Here is a 24,629-nt window from a genome sequence, read left to right on the forward strand (position 1 = left end):
TTGCCATGTGTGGAAGCCCTTTCCATTGAACTTCTCTAGATTCAATAGGGTAGCCATGAGAGGGTCTAACCCAGATATTGGGCAGTGTCTATCTCTCTTACAAGGCAAAAAATAACTGAAAGACTTCCAAAATATGAGCACTTGATGTAGCAAAGACTAGTGACCAATATTCAAACAATGATGCTTCTTCTTACATGCTTCATAGAAGTGGCTGAAATTAATACTTTCCAATCAAAACTAGGTCTAGCAATTCAAAACAAAACTGAAGCCACACTTGTACTGAAGTTATTGAAAGTTTCAAAAAACTAGAAATGCTAGAGTAGCATTTTATGTAGCATCATCTTCAAAAACTTGTCCAAAACTGTCAAAACTAAAAGGCTGAGATTGGAGGGCTTATAGCTCACTCTTCAAAGCAAGGAAAAGAGGGCTTTTTGAAGCAAAAGAAAGCTCATATACCAGAGAGGGTCCAGCACAGAGGTTGGACGAAATGGTGCGCACTTTTGCCCGGGGGAGTTGCTACAGGATGAACCTGAGTTTTGACGATTTCTCCCTCGTTACTGAACCAAATGAGCTGAAAAATGGCTCAAAATCTTCGTCTTGAGGTCGCCCATCTACTCCTAAGAGGGATCAGGCAATGGCGGAGCAGGCAGGGAGTATTGAGCAATAGAAGAAATTCGTTGTTTGGAGAATGGCAGCCAACGATAGAGTATGCCTCTGCTGTTAAGGAATTGTCAACTTTTTGAAACAGAGAAGGATTGTTTGCTTATCCAAGAATCAAAGAGCTAGCAAAAGACATGCCAACATGGAGATGGTAGGAAGAGTGTGGGGCATCCACGCCTCATTTGTAAGCCTTGGCCATGAAAGTGTTGTCGCAACCTTGTAGCAACTCCTCTAGCAAATGCAACCAATTGGAGTAACTATAAGTTTGTGCATTCCATCAAAAGAAACCGCTTGACATCGAAAAGATTGAAAAAGCTAGTTTAACTCTATGCAAATGGTAGAGTTTTGGATGATGTGAAAGGGGTATCTAGCGACGGTGATATGCTAAAGTGGGTACATATTGATCTTCCAGGTCCCTTGCATGATGCTCCTATAATGACTCACCTTGAGCCGAATTCTAGTAACTCAAAAGAGGAGATGTTGGTTTGATGGTTGGTTATAATTGGAACATGTTGCAATTGCAATTTTTTAAACGTGCAATCATTCTGAAATGTAATTAAAAATGATTAAAAATGCAATTTATTTGATATGCAGTTTAATTTGATATCAAAGTGTTTGTGAAATATTTACAATTTCAATGACAATTAATCTATGATAATTTTCAAACATGCAAATTTTTACATCAACAAACATAATATCGAATCGTTATCATATTATTGTACACGAGTTGCACACGGTATTGAGTTTGAACATAGTTCACATTTCAAGCCACAGTCGCTAGGCGAAAGTATACATGTGCTTCGTTTCCAAAATTTATAGTTACAGATTAACTGGCCAAAGAATTATACTAAGAAGCTCATTTTACAAAATTGTGAGCATCAAAAGATTACTGCTGCATGCAAGGTCCATATCTTGTTACTAATTTTGCGGGCTGCATGAACAATTGCATGCAATTGTTCAAAAAAACGATGAATAACCCGCATAGCAACACCACCAACATGAAGCTGGACAGGATGGAGAGTAGTATGATCACCATGGTAGGAACATTTGCAAAGGTCTGAAGAAAAACAAGCATTAAAATCGCACATTTGCAAATTAAGTATGTCAAAGCAATTCAAATACACGTCTAAAGAAAATTAATTTAAATAAACCCAACAAAGAATTTGCATGCCATTTACTTAAGTATTTCAAGACAATTAAAATACACCCTTAAGGATAATGGATTTGAAAAAAGACATCACTCGTGCAACATTTACTTAAATATTTCAAAATAATTAAAAAGCCATCGCAATAGATCCATTAACAAAATTGGTATATATGTCTTTACAAGGCAATACAATATATGAGATCATAGTGTTCTCAATCAAGAATCTGCTGAAAATGTTTCTCTAATGCCAAGAACATCGTACAATTGCTTGGCTTGGGGAGCATTACAAGTTGGGCAGGCACTCTTGACTTTCAACGTATTTTCTAGGCAATCCAGTTGAAACCGATGATGACATGATAGGGCATAATATCCAATCGTCATATCAAAATGATCTTGGCATATTGGACATAAAGGCCCATCATCCACAAAAGTGATACACGATGGAAGGGTGGATGGTTTTTTGACTACCAAGCCCACAAAATTTGGACTCAAGTTGCGAACACGGCTGCCATCTTCAATGTGTTGTAGAGTGGCTTGTGCATCTCGCACTTGCTGAGAATATGTAGCGGCGATGCGGCATTGCTCTCATAGGCATTTTTGAGATCTTGCCTTTGGTCGGCTTGTTGGAGAATGGAATTTAGGCGACTGACTTCAGCTTGCAGGCACTCATTCTTGCTCATCACCCGTCGATACTCGATCATTGCATCACGCACTATGATGCTCGAAAAGGTGAGATCTTCCTGCATGGCACTTTGGATTGTAGCTTGTGAACCCTCAGCATGTGGGCCCTCTACACCTTCATCTTCTGCGACTTCACACACGTTCATAAATAACTCAAAACTCGTTACGGAAACTACACAAGTGCAAAATATGGCTAATGAGTACACTCTATATAATATAACAAGTAAAACAATGGACATGTAGCAAAATGGCATGTACTTCACTCACCTAAAGTTTGTCAGCAAAATCTACAAGCACGTCCATGGTCGCCAGTGTGTTGATGCAGTTCCATTCCCAACTGTTCGGATCTTGAAATACACTTGCATTGGCAATTGCACGTGCCTCATCTCTTCGTGTCTGTAGGAGGGTAGCATCATCCACGTTCATCATGTGCTTCATGGCTTGCTTTCCCCTCATGCTTGGATCTTGAGATACATATGTAGATTGCATTCCATGTTGCGATGTAGATGCCATGATGACTTGTGAGGGAGGGAGCAAGAGAAAATCTAAGCACCATGTGAGATTGAGTGAGCGACTTGTTATTGAAACATTTAATTATAACATGCTTATGCCAACCTAAGTAGAAAAATTCAAATTCATGGTTTGAAAAATTCAGGAAATTCGGACGAATAATTTGTTTGGGGGAAAAAAATAAGCAAAAGTTCACTGCCACATCACATTTTTTACACAATTCACCACATCATCCATCAATATTTGTACAAATAAAAAGTATTCGTATGAATAGCTTATTCGTATAAATAAAGATAATAATACGAATAATTTCTCCTAGATAGGCCAATAGTTGTTTGTACTTTGCTCATCTCATGCTTGGTTCTCTAGTTGAGCAATAGAGATCAAAGAAGGAAAAGAAAACAAGGAAGGCCTCTTAGATTGCTCAAGCAATCTCTAAGGTCTAAAATAAGATGGAATTTTTGTTTTTGTATGTGTGAGTTCTTAGGAGCTTTTTAAAGCTCTTAAGATCTCTTGTGTGAATTGTTTTTGTGGTTTTGTTTGTTAGAGTTCACACGATCTCTTCTGTGATATTTTTGTGTGTTTTTGTTTGTTAGAGTTCTTAGGATCTCTTTTTTGAGTTCTTAATATCTCTTGTGTAAATTTTTTTTAATGTTTTTGTTATTAGAGTTCTTAGGAGCTCTTGTGTAAATTGTTTTTGTGCTTTTGTTTGTTAAAGTCCTTAGGATTTCTTGTTTTTTATTTCTTAAGATCTCTTATGTAAATTGCTTTTGTGTTTTTGTTTGTTAAATTTCTTAGAACCTCTTGTGTAAATTATTTTTATGTTTTTATTTGTTAGATTTCCTAGGATCTCTTGTTTGAGATGTTCATCTCTTGTGTAAATTGTAAATTGTGTATTTATTATATTAGTTTAAGTTATTTGTGTGAAACACAACAACACAAAGCAACTATAGATGCGCTTGATAGATGCGCAAAATAGTGAGTGTGTCTATAGGCGTTGCTTGAATAGAGAAATTACGGGCACGTCTAATAGCACATCTAATATCTCGTCTATTTGCGTGTGTATTAACACATCTATTAGCATGTCTACATTGAGAAAATATGGGCCTGTCTAACATTGCATTTATCAGCACGTCTATTTGCACGTGTATTAGCGCATCTATTTGTGTGTCTACATTGAGAATTAGACACGTATTTAGATGCTAAACAGAGAATACAGAAAGTGAGATTTTGGTGTATATCACTGCTTTCCAAACATTGCCCATGATTACCAAAGCACATAATTTTAACAAAAACACCAATGCTTTTTTGCAAGCCCACATATACAAGAATTAAGTGAGGTGAGGAGAATGAGACAATATGTAAAATAGTTTTGCCAATATGAATGATGGGCTATGGTTCAATCTCATCCTCAATGAGATCAGCCCTTTCCAAACTATCTACTTCAAAATCCAAACAAGTGTTTAGATCTACAAATACATTCAACCCACTACTACTTATGCTACTCATGTGCTCATCGAAATCAGCATCACCAATGGTAGGCTCATCCTGATGGGTAATAGCCTCAATACCTATATCTCCTATCTCATGATCATCCTCCTCTCTCGTATCACGGTCATCATCACCTCCATGGCCATGATCATCCTCCATACGCTCCATATTAGCAAATGTACTATACATCACTTTGGAACGTGGCATAATAGGTATGACATGCCACCATCTATTATTATCCACCATTGGTTGATAGACAACCTAATTCAAACACAAATACAATCATGTTATTTTCCTTGCATCGAAGGTATCAAATATTTAAAAGCGAGTATTTTTATATGTGTGCACAATACCTATTCACATTGTTGTGATAGTACTAGTGTGTCCTTCCTACTTTGCCAAAACTTTGTGGAGTCAATAGTTACAAAGCCACTTGCATGGCGTTTGATTGTTGCATTAGGGCCTCTTTCCACCATGTCTTTAAACCACTTTACATCCAAAACATACACAAAGAAGCGTCGAAAGTCAAGCTTAATAATATCTTGGATTATGCCACAATAATCATCCATGGCTCCAGTGGCTCCCTCAAAGCTAGCAATGACGCTGCAATCTTGTGTGTTTCTCTTATCATCAATCTGTTGTGTTTGAAAATGCTTGCCCTCACACCATATAGCATTGAACATAGTGCACTACACCAAGAAAAAATTAATTAAATAAGCAATCTAAATTATTGTGACAGCTCCTAACTTATGCATAACATTTTATATATCGACCTTGCTCATGCATCCCCTAGCATACTCCCATTCTTCCATTGTGATATGCATCCCCTCATCTTTCTTTGCTTTCTCCATTTCATCAAGTAGCCAATCCACATGAATATCCTTTGGAAGTGCTCTTAGATACTGAGGGTATGGCACACGAGATCCGTGGTGTGTACGAAAGAGGGCCCTTTCTTCTTGTCTTCTTGCCTTTGCATCCTCGTATCTTGTCACCCATCTTTTCATCACATCACTATTAAGCACGAAATAGAGGTTGATACTATTATGCAACTCCGTGTCTATTACTTTGTTGCATCCTTTCCCTTGAGGCACAATAGAGGTCATCCATAGGTCTTCATCATCTCTCCATAGTCGTGGGAGAGAGCTATCCACATCAACAAGAAACTCAGAAATATATACGGGTGACTCTTGTACCAACCAACCCTCGGCCATCCTACCTTCGGGTCTTGCATTTTGTCTCACGAAGCCCTTCAAGGTCTTCATGAAGCGCTCGAGAAAGAACAACCATTGTGCATGTATAGTACTGCATATAGCAATCTCATCCACCAAATGCACTATAAGATGTAGTTGGCTTGTGAGAATAGAACATGGAAATGTCTCCTCCACTAAACAAACCACCTCCACTGACATAACTCGAGCATTCTCAAGCGTGGTGGGATCTATTTGTGAAGATAGTGGGAGAGAAGGAAGGAGTCTCACTTGCGGCTTTCTCACATACACAATGGGGGAATACACACAAAGGTGGAGGCTGAAAACTGTTTTCCTCTTCTTAGTTGTAAAAGCCAAAAGAACTCTAGTACAAAGAAATAGAAGAACCCTATATGTGGGTCTCAAACCAAACTCAACTAACTAAGGTGGCATACTAACTGAGCCACGAACTAGAGTACGTAAGGATAGATGTCATCCAGCTATTATTCATGGGTGGTGTACCAACCGTATCTGTAGCTAACAAGTCGGTGACATAAATGCACAACGGTCACCTTGGCATATCACGAGTGGAGCTCGATATCTCAACACTCCCCCTCGAACTCAATCCCAATTCCTGCACACCAAGTAGGTCTCTGAACTTGCGTAGCTTCTCTGCACCCAATGCCTTTGTGAATATGTCAGCTACCTGATCTTATGTGCTGACATAAACTAGATCAATAAGACCTAGTAAAACCTTCTCCCGCACATAGTAATAATGCACCTCAATGTGCTTTGTTCTAGCATGATAGACTAGGTTATTTTCCAAGTGTATACTACTATGTTGTCACAATAAATGACAACTGGCCCATCTATAGACTGATGCATATCATAAAGTAGCTTATGCAACCAAGCTACCTCACATGCAGCCATCGCTGCACCCCTGTAGTCAGCCTCTATGCTCGATAAGGCAACTGTAGGCTGTTTCTTGCTGCTCCAAGTGACTGCAACACTCCCAAAAGAGAACACATATCCACTGGTAGATCATCTATCAGAAATACTACCGGCCCAATCAGCATCAGTGTTTACATGCAACTGTATTTGAACCACAGCCTCATAAAATAGTCCATACTGCAATGTGGACTTCACATACTTGAGTATGTGTCTAGCCGCATCCAAATGCGGTTTCCTTGGAGCCTGCATAAACTGACTTACCAATCCAACAACATAGCTCAAATCTGGCCTGGTAATAGTCATATAAATCAAACTTCCTACTATGTGTCTGTACATAGTAGGGTCTTCCAGAAGCTCACCTGCATCTGCGCTCAGCTTCACATTCTGCTCCAAAGAAACTAAAATAGGCTTACAGCCTGTCATCCCATATTTGGACAGCATGTCCAATCCATACTGCCTCTGCAAGAGCTGTATCCCACTTGGTGATCTAATCACCTCAATGCCCAAGAAATAACGCAGCTGTCCCAAATCCTTCATCTCAAACTTCTGCTTCAATAACATTTTCACATGAAGGATATCCTCATCACTATCACCTGTGATGATCAAATCATCAACATAGATGACAAGCAGCATAATACCTTTCTCTGTTTTCCTCACATAAAGTGAGAAATCTGCCTTGGAAATCTGAAAGCCAATAGTGACAAGATACTGTCCTATCTTGTCAGACCATGCTCTAGGTGCTTGCTTCAAGCCATACAATGCTTTCTTCAATCTGCAAACAAACTCAGGATGAACAGCATGAACATAACGTGGTGGCTGCTCCATAAAGACCTCTTCTTGCAAATCACCATGCAAGAAGGCATTCTTTACATCCATCTGATGTAAAGACCAACCCTTTGATGTAGCCATAGTAGTGAGTGCTCTTACGGTTGCCATCCTTGCACCCAAACTGAATGTTTCTTCATAATCAATCCCATATGTTTGTGCATACCCCTTGACAACTAATCTTGCCTTGTATCTATTCACAGAACCATCTGCATTGTGCTTCACCTTATAAACCCACTTACAGCCAATTGCATTCTTGTCTTTAGGCAAAGGCACCAATTCCCATGTAGCATTTGCTTCCAAGGCATCCATTTCTTCATCCATGGCTTTCTTCCATATTTCTTTTCCCATGGCTTGCTCGAAAGAAGTGGGTTCTGGTTCCTGTATCACTTTGACCATATAGGCATAGTGAATGGTTGTAAATCCATCATATTTCAGCCTATCCACAGAATACTTGACTCTGGTAGACTTGCGCAAAATAGGCTCACTACTAGGTGCTCTCAAAACATCCCTGGTCTTCCTTACTCCAGGTGTAACAACAGAAGGAATACCCAACTCATCATCAATGCTCTGTTCTAAGCCACTGGATTCACCATCCACATAAGAGTGACCTGCATTCACATCAAACATGGGCTGATCTACCTTCTCTTTTCCTTTTCGTGATACCTGCATACCACTATTTGCATTGCTTTGAGGAGATTCTCCTGATCTCAATGTGCCTGTCCATGGCAAAGTATGTGAACCACTGCTAGAGGACACTGCAGGTCCACTAATATTTTGTGATTGCTGCTGTGAATTCTGTGCAGCATTACCATTTTGTGCATCTATATCATCAATCACATTTACGAGTTTATACCAGCTGCTCATCTCATCAAAAACAACATCTCTGCTCACTGTAAACTTACGAGTAGAAGGGTTATAGCATGTATACCCTTTCTGCTGGCAGAGAATAACCAATAAAGCTGCACTTCTCAACTTTTGGATCCAACTTGGACCTCAACTCATCTGGCACATGAACATAGGCAATGCAAACAAAAATTTTCAAATGAGAAATATCTAGTTTCCTACCAGTATACATCTCCTCTAGCGTCATGCCATGTATTGCTACAGTGGGAGTCCTATTCATTATGTAAATTGCTGTAGCAACTGCTTCAGCCCAATAATAGTCTGGTAGGTCTTTTTCATTTAGCATGGCCTGAGATACCTCTCCAATATGCCTGTTTTTCCTTTCTACAAGTCCATTTTGCTGTGGGGTATGACTGCATGAATAATGCTGCTTTATGCCATGCTCTTGCAGGAACCTTGCAAACTCATTTGAGAGGTACTCTCCCCCTCCATTTGACCTTAGGCATTTTATTTGTAGTCCTGTTTCTTTTTCAACCATAGCTTTAAAAGCTTTGAAATGCCCAAAAACTTCACTTTTCTTTTTCATAAAATGCACCCAAACTTTTCTGCTATAGTCATCAATAAAAGTGACAAAATAATGACAGCCTCCAATAAATGCAGCTTTAGTAGTCCACACATCAGAGTGGATTAATTCCAATGGCTTCTTACTCTCTTGAACATGCCTAGGAAATGGTTTCCTTGCTTGTTTTCCAAATTGAAAGGCTTCACATACCTTATGCATTTCTGCAACCTTGAATTTAGGCAATCCTGCAACAATATTTTTGGCCTGCATTAATTTAAGTCGCTGTACATTAACATGACCAATGCATTTATGCCAGATATCAATATCTGCAACTACATCGGTCCCATGTGAAAACATTGCTGCACTCAATTCAGGCATGTAAACATCCTGCCCTTCTTCTTTCCTTTTGCTATCAAGCGACCGTTATTTTTCATATCCTCAATAAAGCATCCATGAGGATTAAATCTGACCTGCAAGCCCTGCTCAACCATTTGACCAATAGAAACCAGGTTCTTGGTGATGTTCGGGACATGAAATACATCAGACAGGTATTTCTTTTTCCCATCTTGCATAGACAAAGGAATTTTACCAATCTGCACAATAAGATGTGCAGTATCATCACCAGTCTCCTCAAATCCTAGTCTTTCCATTGTCCTTGCATCCTGCATCCATTCTGCATGACTTGTCATGTGGTTTGATGCACCTGAGTCAACATACCACACATCATTGCTTTCTTCTGCACTTGTCCCAGAATTGGTCATGTGCTGCACCATAAACAGATGCTCATTTCTATCATCACCCTGTCTACTAGAAGATGCATAATTCCCTTGCTGCAATTTTCCATTCATGATGTCATTCTGCTTTTTGTAGCAATCTTTAGCCATATGACCCATTTTACCACAATAGTAGCATTCAACATTGCTGTTTGCATTTTGACCTCTCTGCCATCACCATGGCCTCTTTGGCTCCCCCTGCCTCTAGAGTTACCACGTCCTCCTCCATAGGACTGGTTTTCTTGAGTTTGCTGCATATTTTGATTTCTACCATGGCCTCCAGATCGGCCTCCTCTACCTCTACCTCTTCCAGCATTTGAGTAAAAGACAGTTTCTTTTGAAGTTCCTCCTGAAGAAGATGCACCACCATTTCTCTGCTCTTCAGAAATTAGAAAAGCAAACAACTCCTCAAAATCAGTAAATTTTTCATGGACGGCAATGGATGTCCGGAACTGTGCATAATCCTTTGATCATCTTCCACTAGCAACAGAGAGTCGCTAAGGGTCGTTGATGTTGAAGGAGCCATCTGGCGACTCGTGCATCTGCAATTTTCTTCACCTTCATGTGGTAGTCATTGATGCTCATATTTTCTCTCTGCACATTGTGTAACTCCTGCTTGAGCTACATTTTCCTGGCTTGCGTATTTGTGCTGTACATTTTTGCCAAAGTATCCCATGCCTCCTTTGGCATACTTGCATCCTGAATATGCACAATCATAGAATCTGAAATATTGATAGACAGCCAGTACATAACTTTTCTGGCTCTCTCATGCCATCCTTTAAATGCCTGCATTTCCTGTTGATTGGGAACATTAGGAAGAACTGGTTCTTCTTCATTTCCTGTAATGAACTCCCAATAGCCTTTTCCCATAAGGAAATTCGTCATTCTAAACTTCCATGCTTGGAAGTTGTTCTTGTCAAGCTTTTCAGTGACAATCTATGAAAGAGAATCAGACGCCATTACAAAACACTGCAAAAAAGTTTGTCATTGCAAAAAAACACAACTTCTGCCTCACACAGGCAAATCTGCAAAACTGACGAAAGTGGTATTTGACCACACAATCACTTCCTAGTGACGATTTTGCATGAATAGGCAATAAGGATGATTCTATAACTCCCAATATCTCTACGCATAGGCATACGATGTAATTTCTACAGCAACTTTTCACCGACCTGCAGAGCAGTGGTCGCATAGCAAAAACAGGGCCTTTTTTGAGTCTTGCAAAGAACTTCTGCCTTCAAAACGGGCCCCGAAATGGCCTCGAATCTAAAAAATAAAGTCACACCGCAAAGGGCATCTCAATCTGAGATAGTGCACTCTTGCACTTCCGGCTGTGCTACCTATAGAGATTTTCTCCCAAACTCGAAAAAAGGAAAGCAACACTGGTCCTCTTACCAGGACCCTGCGAACTTGGTTTGCTTTCTTGAGCTCCTTACCACGAACCACACTCTGATACCATGTGAAGATAGTGGGAGAGAAGGAAGGAGTCTCACTTGCAGCTTTCTCACATACACAATGGGGTAATACACACAAAGGTGGAGGCTGAAAATTGTTTTCCTCTTCTTAGTTGTGAAAGCCAAAAGAACTCTAGTACAAAGAAATAGAAGAACCCTATATGTGGGTCTCAAACCAAACTCAACTAACTAAGGTGGCATACAAATTGAGCCACGAACAAGAGTACGTAAGGATAGCTGTCATCCACCAGCTATTATTCATGGGCGGTGTACCAATGCATCTGCAGCTAACAAGTCAGTGACATAAATGCACAACGGTCACCCTGGCATATCACGAGTGGAGCTCGATATCTCAACACTATTTCCTTTGAGCTCACATACCTAGAAATGAAAAAGTACACCATATTAGCAATATGAACACCTTGCATGGAGCATTGATACACATCATATTTTGTATCATGTAAAGTACCTCACAAGCTCGTCCACATCAAGACTGCTTTGCAGTTGAAGTCTCGTGATGAGGGAGGCCTACCCACATCATGCACCTCGATACCTCTCCAAAGGCTAATTAAAATGCAGTTGGCTGTAAGAATTGAATTACACAATGTGGAAATGGGATTCTTGTAACTACATAGCATACACAACATACACAGCATTCTATAAATTTAAAAAATATTATGTAGCGCGTCTATCACTGCATCTATAAACGTGTCTATATACACATCTGTCTGTTCGAGGAGCGTCTATTTGCGCGTCTATAAAAGCATCTATAAGACCATTTATAAATGCGTCTATACACGTGTTTAACGATGTGTCTTTCTGTTTTTTAAATTTTTAAGCAAAGCGTCTATTTATGCATCTATATACGTGTCTATACGTGTGTCTGTCTGCTATATAGACGCGCCGTTAGATGCGGGTCTCTAGACGCGTAAATAAACGTGCAAATAGATACACCCGTAAGTTTTTTTTTAGTTTAGTAAATGCATTTGTGTGTGCGCCTATGGGTGCTTTGTCTTGTTGTGAAATGTGATTGTTTGTGTTCTTTATTTTGTGAAAAAATATATAAGTAAATTGTTTAGGTTCTAATTGCAATTCTCTTATGTGAATAAATACTAGTTTATTTCTTATGTGAAAAAGTTTATGTGAATGAATTTTGTGAAATAAATTTATTTCTTATGTGAGTAAATTAAAATTTATTCTTATGTAAATAAATTTTTTATGAATAAATTCTATGCAATAAAGTTATGAACCATTAATGTCGATAACTTGGCAGTGCATCATTTGTATAAGTCTATAGTAAACGCCTTAGCAAATATATTACTAAATAAATACCATAGTAATTATAATATTAAACATATTAATATAAATTTGAATATTTTATTAAAGTAAAATAACTTCATTGAATAGATAATAAAAGGTTACACACTTTTTCCTTTTGTAGCTCCTTGATCCGAGTTGTAGATCACATGTTATGTCCATGGAGATCCCCATGGCGATAACTTGAGATCCGTAGCTCGGATTGAGGAGCTCTAAAAAGGAAAAGAGTGCAGTTTTTCATTATCTATTGGATGGCCCAATATTTGATCCAAAAAAATTACTTGATATATTTGCACGAATAAGTTGTTCGTATGAATAAATTAGGAAAAATCATTGGATTCATTTTAAATCGGCAAAATCGTGATTTTTCATGTTTTTTTGAATTGAAAAAAAATTTCGAGCAAATTAATGCAACTTAGACGCCAACTATGCATACCATATAAGAATTTTTCTAACTAACAGCATTAAGGATTGACCATGATCGATTAAAATAATAAACATGTCAAACCTTGACAAATTGTCACATTTTTAAACCCACATTAACATTTTTCAAAGACATTAAACTTTGGCAATCATAGTGCTTTTATTCAACAACATGGATGATTTTTTCAACTTAGTTTCATTAAGAAACTAAAATTTTATATTGGCATCGAAAGTTTTTATGCCGTAATAAGAATAAATGTTTGAAACATTCACCAAGATTTGAAACTTATATGCTAAAAAAAGTTAAAGTTTCGCCAAATTTTACATTTTCCCTTCAAAATTCATAAGAAAAAATATAAAAAAGTAGTACATTCTGCCAATATTGTGAAACTAACAAAAATGAGCTTGAAAACTTTCGCCAAGATTTTATATTAATATATAAGCATAGCTTCGATAAAAACATCCTTGTTCAACATGTCTTCATTTCTTCAATGGGTCACATTGCCACATCCTTGTTTACATTGAATCTATGTAGTTTTGTTAAAATTGCTCCCATGGAAGGTCGCTCCTTTGGATCAATATTGAAAAGCGCGTTCCCATAATCAACCAAGAGCTTGATTGCAACATCACCCTTCACGGAGCTGTCACTGAGAGCGTCTACAGAATCTATGAGAAAGTTGAAAATTTGCCAAAATAGCCATCCAACAGCAAAGCAATTTGACTTCGATGCCCATGCGCCTTTCGAATTTGCTTGGGTAGTAGTACTGGCATATAATTCTAGTGCTAACCATGGAAATGCCCTAGGAGGAGCAAAGCCGGGTCTTGTGGATGTATCAACTTTCGGTCCCATTGTGAAGTCCAACGTGTAGTTGGTTGCTTGCAGATCAGTGTGCGCATATCTTTGCTCGTGAACCACTGGCAATAGCAGCACAAATGGGAAATGCATGACGACAAAATAACCTTGCAACTTGGTGAGTGGAGATTTCCAATCAAAGCGAGGTTCTTCTCTAGGATGTGTGGTCTTAACCCATTGCACATATGTACCACATCGTTGTGGGAGACACATCAGCATATCATGCACACTTCCACCATTAAAAAAGGGAGTGACGACCCATAACTCTTGGGTGTGTGAGTACCCCAATACTCGACAGACAACTCTATGGATGACTGTCATCGCTAGCTCATTCTTTAGTGCTAGATGAGCATGGGCATCGTCTTTATTGCTCCTCTTGCCACTCTACCACTGTTGGCCTAAGACTTGGGACACCTTGCACCTATATCCTGAATACCTTACCTTCTCCTCCCTTGCCCACCAACTCATGCAAGGTCAACGCTTGCAATTGAAAGTGTACTGTGTGGGAGCACATGTCGACAAATGCAGTACATAGTTCTATATGTGCTCTCCCTTCAACTTGGCCTAGGTCAGCATTTGCTTCTGGAACACTAGCCATCTTAGTCATATGGACCCTTTCTCCTTTTGGTTTCCTTTCCGACGGACCCTTTCTCCTTTTGGTTTTTTCTAAATTTAGATATCTGCAATGCCTTCCATTTAGTTGTCCAAAGTGCAAGCTTCACCTCTCCATTGTCGGGCAAGGCTACATTGCTCACCTTCTCGTATAATCCCCATTGTCCTACTGGATATCCAAATACTCGAGGGATAAATTGTTCAAGTATCACTCTCACCTCCGATTGTGGCATTCGATTGTGACCCGGCTAGCTCGCATAAAGAAGGTCAAGTATTCAGGATATCATTTGATTGCAAAGAAATTTAGAGCTTGCATGGGCTCATATTTCTTCGTCACTCAATCCTATCAAGTGCTTGATCGTTTTCTTACGGGCAAGCATCTGAATCTCATGCTTTAACTACTCTTGCGTTGCCATCAGAGATGGGTGTGTAGACAGTGTAGTGATCTAGTGCATGCAACAATTGTTTTGTAAGCGCTCAAACTTAAAAATAAAGAGCATTCAAAATACACTTGCAAAATAAAGAACATTCAAATTACACAATGCAAACCGTGTAAACTAAATTTCACTCAAAAGAAACATGCAACATCATGAACGTTTCTTGCAGCATAATCTACTACTATAGCAATCACTATGAGCGAATTTCGTAAAATCACTATCGAGTGTCAATCTATCAACTAGTGGATGTAAGAACAACAGCAGGACAGCCAAAGCGGGCCATCATCCGGATAAAACTCAGGTCTACTGACACCTATGTACATAAATAGATATGATATATAAGAAGATCGAAGCAGGGGGAAACCGGTTGGCAGATGTGAGCCATCACTCGGCTTCGATCTTTACTATTATTATACACATCAATCAAGGCAAGGAGAGTACGATCAGCCAAAATGGATCATCTCCTGGCCTGACTCAGACATAAACAAACATCTCTCCCTCTCTCTCTTTTATTCTCCCTCTCTCTATTTTCCTCTCTCCGTTTACTCTCCCTCTCTTTCCTCTCTCTCTTTTACTCTCCCTCCCTCTCTTTCCTCTCTCTCTTTTGCTCTCCCTCCCTCTCATTCCTCTCTCTCTCTTTCAATTCCTCTCTTCCTGTCTCTCAAATAGCCTACTGATACTGAGCCAGGCGAGGTGAATCCAACCGGCCGGCCGAGGCGGGTCATCACCTGGCCCAACTGACCGACTCTAAAAGCTCTAGGAGCTCACCAAAAGCAGAAAGTGGGAGTTGTAGCGAGAAAGCGACAAGTTTGCAGGGCGGTAGTGGTGGGGGTGGGGTCCTTTTATAAGATGTCACAAACACCGCCGGTACCCTTCCTATACCGCGTAGTATCTCAATGTACAGGATTTCATATCCTTCCCAATCCGACGATCCACGCTGTCACACGTGCCGATTGGACATGCACTGTGCAGTACAAGAAGGTTACCGGCAGTGTTTACTGGTGCCCTAATAATTACTGCCGGTATAGGCCACAGACCATGCAGAGCAATTGATACTACTTGGTATGGCTAGATACCGCGTGGTGTTTGCGTAATGGTACCATGTGGTAAGAGCGTATACCACGCAGTGGTCTTCCAGTCGACAACCGGTATAAAGAATCTCATTTTTTTGCGTTTAGGGAATTAGGACGTGATCTTTAGTCAAAAAGTACATATTTTTATTTTAAAAAACGTACTTTTTAAATCCTTGTCTATCACTCTAATGACAATTCTTACCTTAAATCACTTGCATTATACGATTCCTTATTTTCTAAACAAAATTTTGGGAGGGTGTGTGAGAGGTTTGGGTGGAGAGAGAGAGAGAGAGAGAGAGAGAGAGAGAGAGAGACGAGAACTTTGGCTCATATATTCCTCAAGGCGACAATTGTGGAAGTTTCTCAATGTGGTGGAAGTTTCTCGATTTTGCAATTATTTTGACGGACTTCCCTTACGTGAATTCGCCACCCCTCTACCACTCCACCCCTCAACTTTCACTAATTTAAATGAATAAAAATCATCGTGGGGGCCCTGTGGGGGCCTATTAATTTCTCGCTCGCTCATCCTACTCTCCTCTCGCTCATCCTAAATAAATACTATTAATTTCTCTCACCGCCTCTCACTACTCACAATAAGCTAAGGTTTCAACCTTACCTGTACTGTGCGTCTTGCCCCTCTACTCACATTGCCTTGCCCCTCTGTTGCTCTACCCTCTGCTCACTCCTCTCATCCTTTGCTAAGCTTCCTCTCCCTCTCCCTAGCTCTCTCTCCCTCCCCTTCCCCCTCTCCCTCCACTCTCCTGCCCACTCACTCTCCTCTCTTGTTCCCTCTCTTTACGGTAGCAGCCTAGGGCGATGTTTGGGTTTTCTCAGACCCCCTTGAGTCACGTGTCATGAATCTAAGCCCTTGATCTGGTTTCATCTTATGCCCTTGATTTTTTTTGATGTAAAAGCTAAGCTTTTTACTAAAGCACTAAAAGCATGTAGGTGTGTTTCACAATAAAAAGACTATATAAACGTTTCAAACCTATTAGATTTGAAGAGATGGTCTACTTGATTTGCAAGTTTTAGCTTATTGGCATGTGAAGCTTTGGAGAGCCTCGCGATGACCTTATGCTATGCTCTCACAAGCCTAGAATATCAACTTACTACAGTGATCAAACTCCCATTTTCCCTAGGGTGGAGAGGCACGTAACGCTGGCTAAGTGGAGAGTGAGAATGTTACGTGCTCTAATTCGGGCTTCCTCTAATGATAGTTGTCTTTTTGTGTTGTCCAGAGTCTACTGAACGATCTCAGAATGTTGGAATCATCCCGTTCAAGGACACACACAAATCCTCTCAGGGCCACATTGGCAAGTTTTTTGAATATTGTCTCTCGGCGTTCGACTACGATTACGACTATTGATATTCAAGTAATATGCCAATTTCTTATCCATTCACGAGACTTATCCTCAGCACTAATATTCTCGGTGTTATCTCGGCACCACCCAAGGAAGGACCCATTCCCTCGGATTATAACTCTTTGGGGAAAGAAGCGCACCGCCTCCCTGCCCACACTATGTGTGGTTATAATAATTATATATTATATATTATAATATAAATATTTTCAATTATTGGTCCATTCAAAATTTCTTATTTTTAATCCAAATTCTTACAACATTCCTCTTGTTTAATGCATGTTATTGATGCGAGGGAGCAAGGAAATCCAAGCTGGATTTAAGATTGAAGGATGACTACAACTTTATTCATATGGTTGTAGTCCATGTGACAATATTGTAAAAACTGCAATGAGGATCAGTTATTGCATCACCTTATTCATGTATTTGTTGGACTTCAGCTTCCAAAATATGGACACCCTAAAATCAATAATAAATCACCACTCTTGACATTTGCAGGAAGGATCGGGTCCTAACAGACCCTGTGTCACGTCTCATGTCCACTTTTTTACTCATTCTCTTTTTTGCTTAAACAATTGATAAAATAAAAGGATTCAACTCCAATTTCAAGTTAGTAGTTACTTGCTCCACGATGGAAAGACTGTGTACCGCAAATCTAGCTATACTTGCTGAGAGGGTGGTGAGAACTTTTTGGAGTCACACCATCTAGAATCACCGATTAATCTATTCAACGTTATCAGATCGTATCCCTAACCCGCGAACCTAGCTTAATTGGAGCTCGTCACGTCTCAACTAATTTGAGCTTGCCGCTTCTAAACAAATAAATCTGGCCTAATTTGAGTTAGTCGAGTCTCAACTAATTAATGCAGCAAATAAATCTCTCATCGAGGGGACCTACTAAATAGGTGTTGGGGGGGGGAGGGGGGGCATAATAGGCCACATGGGGCTGGACCGAATAGGGAGGTTTGAGAAGGAGCGGTGATGTGTTTACTTGGCCAGCACTAGAGAGTTTTATGAAACTTTGAAATCCTATAATAAAGATAGGTCGAACATTCTAAGCCATTAGATCAACAAGCCTATTATTAACTATGCTCACATAGCGTACTTCTTTGCTCTCGACAAAGCCCTGGTTCTTGAATCCGGCATCATCATCCCATCCCTTGATTCTTCTCCCCCTCCCTCTCCCCCTTATCATCCCTTTCCCCTCTCCCTCATCTCCTCTTGGCTTCTTGCAGTTGCCAATTCCAACCTCCTCCACAAGGCGATGCCCTCCCTCCTGGCCTTTGCAGCTCTAAATCGGATACCTCTGGCTTTCCCATTTGATTCTTATTCGTACATTCTTCTCAGCACTTTCCCAGCTTTGCAATACTTTCGTTATTGTTTGTTGTTGTATTCTAGTTTGCCGCCTCCTACTTTTCGCAATCGCATGTTCCACAAAAAAAAATTCTCTCTCTGGGAGGAATTGATGACATTGCTGAAGAGCAAGATACAAATATGGAGATGAACAACCCAATTGTAAGGTTCAAAGAAGATGCTGCTCACATAGGTGAAAGAACATAACGTCAATACTCAAGAGAGATCAAAACCTAGATAGCAAGCCTAACCCTCTTTAAGCATTCAAGAGCTAGACGGAGCTCCTCTTCTCAAAGCAAATACCATCCAACGATGGCCGATAGGCTCCCTCGTACGACCAAGTCCATCAAGCTCATGGAAACATAATGTGCCTAGTGTGAGCTCCTTGGTCTTATGCAGGCAACCAACCAAGTGCACAAGCGGGTTGTGGTCCACAGAAAAGCAAAGCTCATTTGAAAGTAGATATCCATCATTCGTGAGCAAACCATAAGCAAAGAGACTAGGGCCTATTCTTAGTGTATCAAATCCCATCTCAATCATATGGAAGAGACCAGGTTTTTTCCTCATGGCCAACGCCAATCCTGTCAACATCGACAATTGACGTAAAGATCTACCCATTCATCATTATGTAAAATCGTAAGATGAAAATGACAACTCCATTCATCTTTGCATTATATGGTTCCGCATTTAAGCTCACATCTCTCTGGGGGCCTTTGTATCCTAAAAATTTCAGTGCTCTCCAATTCTCAGATTGATGTCTGACGCTGCAAATGGCTCTGAACATTTCGTTGGATATTGTTTTGGAAACTTGGCTTTGGGATACTTGTACCATTGCCAGTCATGAACATAATAAAAGGCTCGATAAAAGACCAGCATTCGAATGGCTTGTTTTGGAGCTCGAAGCTCCTCTCTAGAAGAATTGCAAGCTAGATCATTGCAGGGATCACAACCTAAGGTTAGTAAGGTGAATAGAAATGAGGTGGACAAGAATGTTGGACCCTCATTGTGGAGAAATTCCAATGTCGGGAATCATCTTGAGCAGAAGGAGTGAGAGTATTGTATGACCATCACAGTGATAGTGAAGGAGACAAAGAGAGATCAGGGATCAAGCACAACAATTGGGACATAAGAAAGGCCGAAGGTGTAGTGGAGAAAGTTGGCATTTGTGTTGCTAACATAGGATGGGAGATGGCAACATGGGATGAAAGAGGTCAATCAAAAGAGAACAGCAAAAGGAGCTTGATGTGGTTTTGTTGAATGAGAGAGCCAAAAGAGAAGAAACATGCCCAAAAACATTGAACATTCAAGCACAAAAGCCTAAAAACATTCAAATATGGGAGTGCCTCTTGACAAACATCTGAGCAGGCGCAGCAAAAACACCATGTTCAAGGCCCTTCTAGTAGTGATCCCATAGTGAGGAGGCTTCAAGAGTCCTTGAGGATGAGTAGATCAGAGATGAATCAAGGCGGTTTCTGCCATAGCCATATCTTTAGAGACAATTTCATTATGCACGAGGCTCCTTGGCTTTGACATCTTTGCAATGATACAATCTTTGCAAATAGTCCCACCTTTTCTTCAATCGTGCACGAGAACTTCTTCACTAAGAAGGAAACACTTGCATAGACCCAATCTCCTATAGCTAGGATGCACCACAACGTCATTCTTGTGGATGCAAACTGTCCTAGCTTGGGCATCCTCAACTCATATCATAGCATTGATCATGGTATTAGCTTAGTGGTTGAGCAGGAAGATGCGAAGGACGATTTTGAGGAGACTCACAAGCTATAGAGAAAGGTGACCTATTCTTCAAAGGAAGGACAACCACGTTTAGATGCGGCCCATATATGGGAGTTGAAAGAAGAAGTCACCCACTTCAATTTTCTCTTTGAAATTGCGGGAGCAAGAATTTTGAAAGCTCTGACGATGGAAGTTACTTCCCTTGCAAGACATTCCACAGCTCTTAAGATAGACGCTCCTTCCGTATGACAAGCAAGCCATTTTCTCTCCCTACAATGCTCAGTCTCAAAAAGATGCGACAACAGTAGGATCCTTCGCTTGCAACTTGAGATATTTTGATTCTGTGTACACTAGAGGGGTGTAAGTCTTACTTACCCGTGCACTGTCCATTCAGCTTCCTCTCTCTTTACAGTCAGTCGAATGCTCATATCTTAATATTCATATGCATATGATGGCTACGCTTAGTAATCTCATCCTAGATATGTCAACACCTTCCTTTTTCTATCACCAAATATGTAACGATAGTTCTATTACCCCCCGAGTCTTGCTGGTCAAGTGCTCCATGGGTTCTTTCGTTACTCAACGAGCTAGTATTATATGCTTTTATCTAAATTGATTGTTCCTCTAGTTATTTCTACCAACTTATCTTGACATGCAATCACTGCTCTAAGACAGCTAACCCAGCAACGTGATCCTTGGAATGGGATCCTCCTCTAGCGAGCTACATTAGACTTTGGCCATCTTCTTGCCGGGATCCTATCTCCTAGCCGACCCCCTCTACCAACATTAGACCTTGGCCATCTTCTCATTGGGACCATAAACGAGCGCTATTTTAATTTTTTTAGGCATTGTCGTATTGTAAAATTTTAACATTTTATTGTTATAACATATTAGTGAGTTTGATGCCTTTTCATACATTGACATTCAATCATCTTTATTAATTTGTAGGTATTATCAATCCAATAACAAGTAAATAAAGGGAACTTGGCAACCAAAAAGGTGCATTAGACATTCCATGTAAGTACGAGATTGCAAGATTACTTTATTTTTGCACAACACATCCAACACTGGATGTGCGCTCTCCCATGTGCTACACCGCCAACATTGGTGGTGATCTTTTGCCAAACGTGGGAAAGTAACATTCCCCTATTATTATAAAATTTTGGAGATAGTTATGGCGACTCTCCACCATACGTTATATATGGATTTTCTTTTTTTTTTCCCCCTTTCCCCCCTATGTTTCCCGTCCTGTGCACGGATTCTAATGAGCACGTTCTTCTCATGCACGTTTATATTACTGTAGCAATCCATGCCAAACCTGTTTTTGCTAGAGTTTGCAAATTTGATACAAACATCATACTTTGGACAAATATATTCTTCAAAAGGTACACATACCACAACCTTTTACCTGTGTCGCAAATTCAAATGGATGTTATTTAAGAAAAGGTTTAAACATTAGAAGATATACATCAAATGAGATTGTATTCATCATGTCAATTATCAGGCACATTGAACACTGGAAGATACACCTCAAATGAGATTGTATTCATCATGTCATGCTTTTCTATTGGACTTTCACACATCTACAGCCACATTTTTAGTCAAGAAACCCATACGACTCATGTCGAATACCGCCAATAGGATTTGTGTGCATGTTTACATGAGATCTTGGCCAAGCATTCTAGTTTGATTGGAGGGGAAGGAAAAAGTGAGGGGACCCAGAGAGGGCGGGGAGATGGGGGGGGGGAGTCATCAATGACGTGATGGGAAGAGCGGACATTGCGGCTTATATTATAGAGCCACCGTCATGTAAGGGCCTAATAAAAAGCGGCCATTTGTTAAAATACGATATTTTTTTCGCTTGCCCATTCTGCAAACGGCAAGGTTATATCCCAGGTAGCCTTTAACTCATCAAACGAAACTTTCCAAATACGTCGCTCCCCATCAACCTCCCCCAATCGCCTGCCTTGTCTTACGACTTCACCGAGAGTCGCCCCTAATACGTAGCCCCTCCGTATCGGATTATCGCTTCTCTCTCCAGAGTCTCTCCTCTCGTGTCGCTTCCTCCTTCGTCCGCCTAACTTACGCGGACTAGGATTGAAAATAGCCAAATTCCACGGGCGAATCCGGAGGACGGACGAATGGCAACCCTGCGCGGATTGGTTTTCCCATCATATATCAATCCATTCGTACCCCTCGCAGTAGTTTTTCTCCACCAAGATTGCCTCCATTCATCCTCATCAGCTGCTCTGTTGCTGCTTCTCCTAAGCCTCGTCCTACGTAGCTTTCGTCACCTTCAGTTTTGCCTTATACCTTTAGCTTCCTTCATTGCTCCTTCATTGCTCCATTTTAGCTTTTCAGGCCTGCTCGGTTGCTCCGTTTGCTGCTTCTGCTGCTTCTTCTTTTACCTTAGTTTCGAGGCCTCAAATCGGCGCCCTTAAGTTTCTTGCAAGTGCTCCTCCCTTGCTCAAAATGGAGTCTCTCTGACACTTTTCCCAGCTGTTCTCGATAACAGCGCCGCCCCCAAAATTAACACACCCACACGCCCTCGGCTGCCTCTCGCCCCAAATCCACACGTTGACCGCGTCGCAGATTCTGTGCCTCTCGGCCTTTTCACGGGCGTCGTGTCTTTGGGTCACGAGTATTCGTTCGTTCATTCTATCGCCTGGCTGCCCTCGTCGGTAGTCACTTACTGCACAAGTGGACTCGTGCACGCTTCTTATAGAATGAGGCCGTCACAACGCCGGGGCAGCTCTGTAATGGATGTTCTGGCTTCGTGGGCTGAGAAGAACAAGCTAGTGCAAGGGACTGGTAGAGGGACCGCAACAGGAACTGTGACACAGAGGAAGCAAATTAGGAAGACACCAACCAAGGGGTACAAGAAAGGTTGCATGAAAGGGAAGGGCGGTCCAGAGAATGCATCGTGCAGCTATCGAGGAGTGAGGCAACGGACCTGGGGTAAATGGGTAGCGGAGATCAGAGAGCCAAAGAGAGGAGCACGCTTGTGGCTAGGCACCTACTCGACAGCTAATGAAGCAGCTTTGGCATACGACGAGGCAGCCAAGGCATTATATGGACCGAATGCTCCCTTGAATCTGCCGGACCTCAATCCTTCCTCTGCTTCGTCATCCAAGACTGCCCTCGTAGAGTCTGAAGGTTCCGAGTGTTCTCATCAGTCCATCTTTTCCCCTCGAGTAGAAAGAATCGTCTCCTCTTCAGGCATGCTTGCCTCGTCAGTTAGTTGCAATATTGGCTCTGCCACATCCATTGTTGATAACACAATCCCACAGGGAAAGCAAGAGCCGCTGCAGCGTAGCCTTCCCCTTCGTTTTGGTGCAGACGATTTGTTGTCAACCGCAGTTTCCGAGTGTTCGACCGTCGAGGGAATGAGATTGTCCCTGCCAAATGATCCATCGTTTAGCTGCACCGTTAGCGACATGACTGCGCTTGAATCCGACAACCAGTTGCAAGGGTCGTCAACTTCCTTCTCGTTAGGCCTCACAACGGGAGCACTGCACGACTTGAAGCTTAATGCTGTGAAGGTCGAACCGCAAGAGCCTTGTTTCATCAATTTCGACGATGCGTTATTCCATCCCAATGAGCTGACCAATGGTTTGGATGTCCAAGATGACTGCCCATTCAACATGGGCAGTACATTAAGCTGCGATTGTTTCTTCTCCAAGGAATTCTGGGAAGGTGTGGCATCTCATCTGTCGCCGAGTACCAGCTGCTCCTACGGAAACATTTTTCACGTGAAGGCGACTCAGTCCATAGCCGACTGCGCAGAACTGGAAGATGTGCAACTCGTCGATCCTGGCAAACTTTTCGACAACGATATGCTGTGGCCAGCCGGAATATTGAGACCTTCATACATGGATTTACCACCTTTGGAATCTGCAGGCTTGCAACTCTGGGAACACAAGATGAAGGTGCCAAGCTCAGGTGGCTATTGATATCAGAGTTCCAAAGTGTTTAGATCCTCTTCATTTACTTGGTTTCTTAGTCCAGCCCACCCATAGTTTTTTATAGACTCCTCTTTCAAAGCCTTCTTGGCCTGTACAGAATTAAGATTTGCCATCCTCACTCATACTTCCAGGAATTCAACAAGCATTTTGCAGATGCACCTCATCTCCTACATTACCTTGTAGCAGGTGCGGGCCTTGAGCAGCACACATGTAGTCTAAAAATGCCATCGATTCAGTGGTCACATGCACGAGCAGTTGTCCAATATAGAGCAGGCTTACTGGTGACAGGATAGACACACATTTCTCATATAATTGAGTTTCAGTTCAGTTAAACACCATTTATTTATTGGTTTTATGCAAAAGGTAGTTTATTCGGATACAGCACAACGCTTTGTTGAAAGCTTTCAAGCTGCA

The 24,629-nt window shown here is 41.0% G+C and overlaps 1 protein-coding gene across 1 annotated transcript; it reads left to right on the forward strand.

The window, feature by feature from the left end:
* Positions 1-22,976: 22,976 nt before the first annotated feature.
* LOC147894598 (uncharacterized) lies at positions 22,977-24,203 on the forward strand. Its single transcript, XM_087385344.1, has one exon. The coding sequence runs from the start codon at positions 22,977-22,979 to the stop codon at positions 24,201-24,203; it is 1,227 nt and encodes a 408-aa protein (XP_087241470.1).
* The last annotated feature ends 426 nt before the right edge of the window (positions 24,204-24,629 follow it).

The sequence above is a fragment of the Dipteris shenzhenensis genome, chromosome 14 (genome assembly GCF_047967505.1).
Source record: "Dipteris shenzhenensis isolate YYH24624 ecotype China chromosome 14, Dip_SZ_1.0, whole genome shotgun sequence".
NCBI classification, from domain to species: Eukaryota; Viridiplantae; Streptophyta; class Polypodiopsida; order Gleicheniales; family Dipteridaceae; genus Dipteris; species Dipteris shenzhenensis.